Below are 9,906 nucleotides of genomic sequence, written 5' to 3' on the forward strand. Positions count from 1 at the left end.
CATTCTCAGCTCGGGGAGCACAGAGCAATGAATGTGGTAACACAACAGATATATTCACAATGTCTTGTCCTCAACACAATATGTTAAGCGGCTGGAATTACTTTCAATTAGTCGCATGAGCAGTTTAAAGAGACAAGCGATTAATTTGTATTTAAGCACACAATAACAATAATACAATTAGAACTTACAAGTAAATCATGCACATAAAAAAAAAAAAATAACATTACTCTGCAACATTGAGTATGTGGATCGGCCGGCGCAGAGGATAAGTGAAAATCTAGTCAAGACTACTTGCAACTTGCACTAGAGATTCGCTCACCTTCCGCACGGGCGCGCTGCGTGGTGTGGTGTGGGGGCGGGGGCAGGGGGCGCGCGCTCACCTGCAGCAGCACGGCGTACGCCTGGTCGGCGCCGGTAAAGCTGTAGCTCTCGAGGTCGCGGCCGGCGTTGCGCAGCTCGAGCACGAGGTAGTGCTGGTGGGTCGGCAGCGCGCCGGGGTTATCGTTGTCTGAACCGTGGCACTCGTCGTACAGCTCCCACAGCTCCAGCAGGCGCGCCGGGTACGCGCCGCGCACGCACCGCACAGCTAGCACCTGCGAACACAAACCACTCACACCTCACAACACCTCTCTGCCGCCAAACCACCTGCAAACTCAAACTAGGACTTTGTCTAAACTTATATTTACTACTTATGGACATATTAAAATGTCTCCTCACCTCGTTAAAAATGTCTGTGGCGTTCTCTACAGAGAGTAAATCCAAGGAGTCGAGCTCTTTTCCTTCATCCAAGCGTTTCTCAATGTCTGGTATGGGAGCGCGCAGAGCGCTCAATTCCCTGTACAACATTATTTTATTTAATCTTCTATTGTGAATTATATTCCATCAGGGTTTCCCTACATTGATGATGTACTGCACATTAAGAAACAATTGTATTGTGGTGACACAACATGTACAGTTGAATCTGATACTCGTCATATCAATATATTCTTTTTTGGTGGAGATAAACACATTATTCACATAATCCCATTACAGTTTCCACAAAATCATGATGGTTAAGTGGCTAACAAAACCCTTCTTTCAAAATGATCAAATGAATGGAAAGGTAATTGAATGACCCTGGTATGCAGAGGAAAGTGCACAAGAAACAAGGTTTTGGTGTACCGTTGGATATAGATATCAATATCCAAAGCATCTCCTTGTCTTGTCATAATAGCCTCTACTTTTTCATGAAACAGTTTTTTTTTTTTTTTGGAATAATTTGTTCAGATAATGAACCAGGACTTTGTTGAATCTCTAAAGTTGCTGTACAGACTATAGACTGCTACAAAATACTCACATAGCAATCACAATTTCAGAGATAATTTCGTCGTAGCCCTTCTGTGGCTCGCCATTGACTTTGATATCTCCCGCAATGGGGATGACCTTGAGCACACGTGCTTCCCCGTCACGCGCCCGCCACAGGAACACTTCACCATACACACCCTCGCCGATCTTGTGGCAGTTCTTCAGGGCCCTGCACACAGCACCTCAAGCTGTTACTGTACTCGTATATTACTGGCATTTCAATCAATCTAACATGAAACACTTTAAACAAATACCACTTAACTCTTATTTGACATCATTCCTTTGCTATCAAGTTATATACAGTACAATTGCTCTCAGCATACGCATCATATGTAGGCGCAACATTTGCAAATAACTAAACATGTGTCTGTTCTATGTCAATGTTTTATTAATACAAAGTGTATTTCATGTTATCCAAAAGCTTAAACTAATAATGATTAACAATGTTCATATTCATTACATAAGAACCGAACAAGAAGAACAACTGCAACATGTACATTCTATGTATTAATAAATAAATAAACTGCTAATTGACGAGTTTTTTCTATTGACAGACAGACAATTTGACCTAGATATGATAACTAAGTAAAGTGAGCGGTACGTACGTGTCCGGATAGCATTCATCAAAGAGCAGGGGTTCGGTCTGGTTGCAGCGGCGCAGCACGTAGTCGCGAGCGGTGGCTATGCGACTCGCCTCATGGAGATTTTCAACCACAGTCACTTCATGCACCGACTCACCGATGGACAATTTTGATAAATCGACGATTGTATCATCACAGTCGTCGGACAGAAATCCTAAAAGCAGCTAATAGTTAAGAAAACACGCATGACGCACAATAGGAAGTGAATGACGAACTTTCCCCGCGCGGTACACGTAATTTCTTACGATTGTCAAACTACGCTAAAGGTGGTAGGTATTCAAGGTAAATAACGAGTTACTGACCTGTGTATTGCAGGGAAAGATGCATGCACTTGGCTTTAGACACTTTAGGTTGAACAAAGGCGTATGAAGAAGCTATTATCCCGTTAGGGATAATGGCAGTCACAAACAGTCAACACAATGAAAAATTTTACTTAAAAATTAAAGTACTTTCTACTAATATAAGTAGAAATAAAAAATATTAAGTCAATGTACCGAGATACTTATGTGAAATAGTTTTATTAACGAAAAAAAATAAAACTTGTGTAAGATTGCTATAACGACACACAAGAGCGCCTTCTTTCTTTCGTCCGCAAGTGACACAGACTATACACAAAAATATTGTTGGTGTTGCCAACAATTAATTAAAAGTACCAACTATTTTAAATACTGTTGAAAAAAGTGTAACAGGGGCGCAAGTATAAAATAAAAAGCCGCACGTACGTTATAAGCTGTAAAATTTAAATATCTATTCATTTAAAAGAGGTACCTTTTAAGTCTTCGTAAGCTGTAGTCGGACACAAACTCGCCCGCGAATTGCCGTTCTCCTAAAATTTATAAAGTGAAGATTTAAATGGCTTCGGCGGGAACAAGTTAGTAACATTGCCTAATTTGACATTGATTTAACTATAATATGTTGTTTACTTACTTTTACAAGTTTTATTGTAGACCTGCTAGGTTTGCAAATAAATGTACTTCTCCGACCATTAATTGGTTCATTATGAAGGGAACCTGTAATTGAAGCAACATGTTTGTTGAAATACAAAAACATAATGTTAACTCTTCACTGAAATTAACATGTATTTAAATCTTAACTAGTCCTATTATTTAACAAATACAAATTCGTACCTGACATTACACTGCAACTTTGAAATATTATGTCAAATGACGATATTTCATAAACAGTTGAACTCCACTTTGTTAACAAATTTCAGAGTTTCTACCAAGGAGTTTTATTACAAATTGTAAACAGACGGATGGATTTTTTTATTTTACCTTCTGAGGAAATATTTGAATTAAATAGCATCATATTTCAGAACCTCTTAAAATTTATATGATAACAATATTGTGGGATAGAGGTGTTGAAACTCGGAGAACTCTGAAAACTCGCGAGCCGATTTTACAAGGGCTTTATTTTGACTTTACCAGAATCAAGGGTGAAAGTTGTTATAAAGCAGGGAAGGTATCAAATGTTTTGTGTGAAGCCGAGACGGGTGAATAATTTAAAACTGGATTTTGATATCGTTGAAATTACGATTATATTCCAGTATCGAGAACAGAAATTATAAAAATAACCGTAACATTATGAAAAAAAAAAAGAAACAAGAAACAGTACTACAGTCCGTATCAGTGTTTCTGTGTTTCGCCTGACGATTGTGACGCCAGCGGCCAACTCTAAGCCCCCTTCCCCATGAATGGCAAGAGGAATTGTCTGGGTTAGTTAGTGATATATTCTTTTTATGTACATTGTTAACTCTATTAATTACAGGTAACAGTGGTAGAGCCCGCTTTAACATCTTCGCACGAATCGGCCCGGCTCGCCCGGTGAAATACCACGGCCACACAGAAGACAGGCGTCAAGTGGAAGCAATTCCGCGTTTCGTCTGATGAGTGTGCGTCCCGGAGGCCTAATTTAGTCCTCTTTCTCTTCCCACCCTTTTTCTCATAAGGAATGGATGGGAAGTGGAAGTGGACTTTCCGGATGAGAGGATGCATGGAAGGGGAAAATATTTTCTTTCTGTGCATCCTCTCCTCTGTCGATTAAAGGTAGGCAAAGCATATGCAATTGCATATGTCCATGGGCAACGGTCACTTCGCTATTTATATATATAAAATATGATATAAAAAATTGCCTAACTTTTTTTTTTATATATTATGATATAAAAAAAAAGGTAGGCAATGTATCTGCTAACTTTTAAGTTAATGCAGCTGTTACTATTATACTACCCATATTGCTACAGAGGCCGTTGCTTGTTTGTTTACTATCTCATACTATAAAAATGATCTCTAAGAAACATGTTAAATTAAACGAAAGAAAAACATGAAATTTAAAATGTTTGTCAAATGACGAAACAAAAACGTGTAATGTAGTAGACAACATTGGGTTAATGGTGTGACCACAATAAGATATCTTATTCACATAACTCTGGGTATGTGACATACTTAAACAGTGCTTTTTTATACTTTTTGATGCTTTTATCAAAATTTGTGAGTGACATAGGTCTGATATATAATTTAAATGAACAATTATTACTTTTAGGTGTACATCTTAAATTCAATTTATTTTTCTGTAAGATTGTATTGCGATATCTATAATTTGATCAAATGACAATAACACATTTGAACAGTCTTTCAATACCAACACCTTTAAAATTATGCCGACACTACACATAACAAACATCGACAGATATCTTGTATCACAAATGGCAACATTTGAGGCCAGGTAATCCCAGTTATATAAGTAAATAAAGGGTTAACAAACTTACAAATCGATTTCTGCATTTGCATGGTGTCAATCACACTTTGTCTATACTTTCTGCCTTTACTTTCTGTTTCTTCATAGTCTAGAAGAGAATGCTTGGTGTCTGCTATTGTCGTCATTCTTTTATAAATACTCAATGATCGTTCCCATTTCTTTCCGGGCTGCAGTACAATTGCTACTTTTGGTCCACTAACAATATCACACTTTGTCAACTTCCTGCTATCTTGTTCACATGTTACATTGCTCCAGTCGGGAACTTCATCTCGCAACAAAATATCTTCATGCTTTGAAATAATATTGTCAGTAACAGACTCATTGCTTGTTGGCACAATTCCACTTTCAACATATTCTTCCGATGCAACATAACTTTTCTCGTTTTTAGCTAATTCATGTATGTTATCAACAATTGCACTCAGATCTTGTTTGACACTACAACTGCCAAAAGAGGTATCGGGTAAAATTATAACTGAGTTGTTAGCTTCATGTCGCCGCCTGGTAGTTACATAACTTATCCCTGCATCTTGCTTCGGGCTTTTATTTGTTTCAAGTGTTTGTTTACATCCTTGATAACAATTTTCTGGAGAAAGACTATCCATAGAATAAAAGTTATATCCACAATCTGTGTTGTACGAAGCATTTGATAACTCAATTTGATTTTCGTTTACCTCGAAGTTATTGCCACAATCTGTGTTGTATGAATCGTCTGATAACTCAATAAGGATGTCTTTTTCATCCACATTATTGCCACAATCTGTGTTGTACGAATTGTTTGATAACTCATTAAGATTCACTTTTTCTTCCATATTATAGCTGCAATTCTTGTTGTATGAATTGTTTGACAACTCATTAAGTGTGTCTTTTTCCTCCAAGTTATATCCACAATCTGTGTTGTATGAAGCATTTGATAACTCAATTTGGTTTTCGTTTACCTCGAAGTTATTGCCACAATCTGTGTTGTAGGAGGCACTTGATATCACTAGATTATCTTTTAGATCAAAGTTAGTATGGTCATTACAAACCTTAAATTGGTGTCTAATGGTTTCTGAACTTTTATACTTCTTGTAATATTTACGAAACAGGGAATCATCCATTTTTTCTAAAGCAACTACCAGATTAGGCTTAAATGAAAAATGATTATCATTAAGAAGATTAGTTTCACTGGTGATACAGCTACTATTTTTAGATGTACATTGTTCAATTGTATTTAATTTTTCATTGAGTAAAGAAGAATCAGATAGAAGGCACTCTTTGGCACACCATGAAACTTCACTTTCAAATTGTTCAATTTGCATATTTTTAAGTTCTGACATAGACCGATCTGGAGATTTTTTGGATACAAAAATGTCATTTGATTGATTTTTGAGATAAAAAGGAATGTGAACAATGTCTGTGTTGTAATCAGGCTCTGACGGCTTAGCAAATCCATAACATGGTTCTACTTCAGATGTTGATAATGTGTGAAGAATTTCACTCTCTAAGCTTAAGCTTTTTTGCTGGACAATTGTGAGATCCTTGCTTGCTGCCTGATTTCCTTCACAATTTATAACATTGGTAACTCTCAAGGACTGTATTTTAACAGATGTTTCACATTGGGATTTGTTTTCATATTCATCATCTGAGCTACTTGCTTTAAAAGTATTCATCACCACTTTAGGGCTATCCTTGAAATTTATAGAGATTGGTGATATATTAAAGATAGATTGACATCTATGTTTAAGCTGGAATGGGGTACTACAAAGTGGAGAATTTGCTGCTGCTGGAGAGTTTTGTTGTGTGGCAGTGAGTCTATGGTTATTCTTAATACTTTTCAAATGAGGATTGTTGATGTTATTAAGAAGTGGCATGTGTTTTACTATTCTTCTGATGGATTCATCATGACATTTACATTCACTAGTATCTTCTACTTCAACTATCAATTTGTGAGATTTAACATCAGAAGTGTTACTACACGAGGATTTTACTTTAATTGCATTTACATTATCCCAATCTGAAATAATAATTATATTTCTTGAGTCATCATTAATATACATACTTTAGTATGAAAAAAAAATCAATGATATCAAATAGATCATCCTTGAAACTCACCTGCACAATCAACAGAACAATTATATTTTGTCTTCCTATTAATGTTAAGACTTTCACTTCTGGAACCAAATCATACATAATTAAAGCCAAAACTGATTTTCCATTAGGCCATTATCACAACAAACAGCTACTATACTATGTATGTATTTTATTATACTTTAGAGTCTATTATGTTCAAACAAAACAAGGAAATCCCACTATTCCAGAGAGTACAACAACTTACAATTTATGTACTAAAATAGGACTCTTTGTGAATGTGGGGGATGATCTCAAAAGCAAATCGAATTGATCTGGAGCTTTGTTCACGTGTATGGATTTGTCCGGCGTGAGGAGCACCGACTGGGACTCTGGTTCACCAGGATGGGGTAACTTCCGTTGTGAGCCATCATTAACTATTCGCTTCACGTATTTTCTTTTGCGTATCTTCTTAGAAGGCAAATTAATTTGATTGGAACAGGCCGAAGAAGAAATCTCTTTTTTGTTTAATTTTATATTGTGAATGTAAAATGCGTCGAAAGCCGAACTTCGGCCATCTATTCTTGAGATTAATTTTTTATGGTCTATGCTACCATCATCTTTCTTAGATCTGTAGGTCCGTCTCATTCTTGGCTACTAATTAGTTATCATTAAATCTAAGTAAGCAATTGTTAATTATTTTACACAATAAATATTACGAAGTATTAACTAAAATCAAAATTTAACGATAAAAACAGTGACAGGTGACAGGAATATGTCATTTATTGTGGTTCAAGAGCTATGGTTGGCAGGGCAGAGACAGAATCTCGATGAAATTTGGTAAACGTGTAGATATGGTCTAGAAGAACATATAGGTTACTAATAAGGTTTTTTTTTAATTCCGTCTTCCGTCTTTTGCCGTGTGTTACTGCAAACTCTGGATGTTTGCTTTACTGACATGACACTGGTGACCAGTTGATAAGATAGCAAATGACACTGACAGCTGACAGACAGTACAAGTAGCAACACACTCTTTGGATTACAGGTCCACTACATTTATTAACACACAGTTTTATTTTTATATAAACTTTGCTGTTTGATAGATATTAGCGTTTAATCAGAATGCATATTAAACAGTAAAGTATTATTTTAAATATATCTATAAATGTTATAAACACTGAATTTCTAATGTCTAAGTATATTATGTCGTTTGTTGGTTTATAAGTATAAGTGTTTTTTATAAATGTTCTGTTTATTTTATACTGTGAAAAAGTTTTGTTAAAATGGAAGGTAGCAATGAATCTCTTTCAGGTACGTATCAGTATTCCGTGAAAGAAATGTCAGTGGTAAAAGTACGTGTTGAGGAAAAGCAATTGCCAATTTTTCAGTAATGAGTTCAGCACTGGGTAGCTCCCCCGGTGTTCTGCTCACTCCTGGTCGGACGAGGAACATCGCACAAGACATGGAAGCTCTTAGGCTTTCTAGACAAGACAACCCCTACTTGCAGGTATCTTACAGCTACATAAGCATTGCATAGTGCTGCTGCTTTACATGGAGAAGTTAATTGAGTGTGTGGTTGCAGCAAGTGATGGCGAGCAGAGAAAGTCTAATCGACAGCCATGCAGAGGATTGCGGATCTGATGATACAATTTTAATGTCACAGGTAAATTTTCTTCTTTCATTAAATTGCACTGTTAAATTGAAACATATTTTATGGATTAATTTACATAAGATTCATCCAGAAAATTATGAAATATGTATGTTGGATTAGGACTCCCTTCATTTTCAGGAATTTGGCAGCACAGCTTTAGACTTTGTGGAGGAAGACCCCCTGACATTAAAAGAGGTTCATGAGCATATGATCAGGTCTCCGCCCCCTACAAGCTGCTGGCCTCATGGTAACTCCTACATTGTCTCATAATGTAAATTAAGGAGCAGGTGTTGGTCAGCCTGCTGTCAGAAGTGCCCAAGGTTCTGACACTTGTGGTCCATAGGAATTCTTACAAAAACATTTTTGAAAACTGACTATGATCAGTTAGGCCTGTTGAGGGGCAGCAGTGACTGATGCATCCGACAGGCTCGCTACTACTAACTCATAACTCATAACATTGTGCTAATTGTAGCCACTCATACTAAAGTTGTAGTATTTTCACAGTATTGTTAAAGCCAAGTGTAACATGTTACATTTATAATATTGATTGAAGTACATATAATTTTCATGACACTTCTCATCATGAAAACTTTATGGTGGCTCGCGATTATGCGTGAGAGATGGCAAACAATTGTGGGGATATAAAGGGCCGCCAGGATGAAGCACATTGTGCATGCTTTCCTGAGCCCATGGTGGGCCCGGTACCTCGCACTCACTTGTGTAGATGTGCGCTTGCTAAACAAATACGATCCACCATGATGTAACTAGAGAGAAATGTAAAGTAGCCGGTGCAAGTTTTCTACTAATCCTAACACTAATATACTAACCGTTTGTTCGCCGGCGCGGCAGGGGCGGAGTCGCGGCGCGCGGCCAGCGCCTTCGAGTTCGCGGCGAGCGGGGGCGCGGGCGCCGCGGTCAGTGCGCGCCCCACTAGTGCCACCGCTGCTCCTGCTTGTGCCTCTCTGTTGCATGGCTTGCTTTGCTTTTCCTATGTTAGTGCTTAATTATGTGTTTGGTGTCACCTTTTTGTTGAAATTATTTTGTTCATTTTGGGTTTTTATTTTCCACAATGGTATTTTTTCATTGCGGGTATTTTTGAAGAACGCAGTTAATTAAATCCACCGGTCCATGTACGTACTCGCCGGTTGGACCGTGTCCAAACGATACTGGGACTGGACATTCCTGTCGGCTCCCGACGAGGCGAGGAGGGAGCGGAACGAAGGCGGCCCGTCGACACCTCGGTGAGGCATTTCATGATGAGCGCGACCTCCGCTGGTGTCTTCACTGGCATAAAGAAGATGAAATCTTACAGGACGTCTATGGTTTTACTGTCTCTGTACAAAGTGCATGGTGTCAGAGTGAACGGGAGTGTTGTGGCACTATCGAATGTGAGGCGGCGCGGCGTGCGGCAGCGGCAGCGGCGGGGGTAGCGGCGGGGGCAGCGGCGGGGGCAGCGGCGGGGGCAGCGGC

At 38.2% G+C, this 9,906-nt stretch overlaps 2 protein-coding genes across 7 annotated transcripts in view; one reads left to right on the forward strand and one right to left on the reverse strand.

The window, feature by feature from the left end:
• Positions 1-6: 6 nt before the first annotated feature.
• On the reverse strand, positions 7-7,521 carry LOC106113411 (uncharacterized). Of its 3 annotated transcripts, none has more exons than XM_013306359.1 (10): positions 7,054-7,521; positions 6,831-6,889; positions 5,695-6,732; positions 4,750-5,430; positions 2,913-2,995; positions 2,754-2,811; positions 1,950-2,139; positions 1,337-1,513; positions 718-835; positions 7-593 (listed from the first exon to the last, which is right to left on the reverse strand). In XM_013306359.1, the coding sequence occupies exons 1-10, from the start codon at positions 7,431-7,433 to the stop codon at positions 288-290; spliced, it is 3,090 nt and encodes a 1,029-aa protein (XP_013161813.1). In that variant the 5' UTR covers positions 7,434-7,521; the 3' UTR covers positions 7-287. The 3 variants fall into 3 exon arrangements, with proteins under 3 accessions (XP_013161813.1, XP_013161732.1, XP_013161643.1); XM_013306278.1 differs by having other exon boundaries at positions 4,750-5,445; positions 5,578-6,732; XM_013306189.1 differs by having other exon boundaries at positions 4,750-6,732.
• A 311-nt stretch (positions 7,522-7,832) lies between these two features.
• The window catches only part of LOC106113590 (uncharacterized), a 2,733-nt gene continuing 659 nt past the window's right edge, over positions 7,833-9,906 (forward strand). The window contains exons 1-5 of one of the 4 annotated variants that reach the window (XM_013306615.1): positions 7,833-7,921; positions 8,097-8,292; positions 8,368-8,448; positions 8,575-8,683; positions 9,286-9,877. In XM_013306615.1, coding sequence (XP_013162069.1) covers positions 8,176-8,292; positions 8,368-8,448; positions 8,575-8,683; positions 9,286-9,440 — 462 coding nt within the window. In that variant the 5' untranslated portion in view covers positions 7,833-7,921; positions 8,097-8,175 and the 3' untranslated portion in view covers positions 9,441-9,877. The other 3 variants (XM_013306699.1, XM_013306455.1, XM_013306533.1) reach the window with 3 other exon arrangements.

This window comes from Papilio xuthus, unplaced genomic scaffold (assembly GCF_000836235.2).
Source record: "Papilio xuthus unplaced genomic scaffold, Pxut_1.1 DF829991.1, whole genome shotgun sequence".
Classification (NCBI taxonomy): Eukaryota; Metazoa; Arthropoda; class Insecta; order Lepidoptera; family Papilionidae; genus Papilio; species Papilio xuthus.

What these genes read in the sequence shown, in the direction of transcription:
- LOC106113411 (XM_013306189.1), bottom strand. Translation starts at nt 7,433, where the DNA reads ATGAGACGGACCTACAGATCTAAGAAAGATGATGGTAGCATAGACCAT. An exon ending in TTGTTCTGTTGATTGTGCAG is followed by an intron (nt 6,733 to 6,830) that starts GTGAGTTTCAAG and finishes TTATTATTTCAG; the next exon opens with ATTGGGATAATGTAAATGCA. An exon ending in AGCTTACGAAGACTTAAAAG is followed by an intron (nt 2,140 to 2,753) that starts GTACCTCTTTTA and finishes AGCTGCTTTTAG; the next exon opens with GATTTCTGTCCGACGACTGT.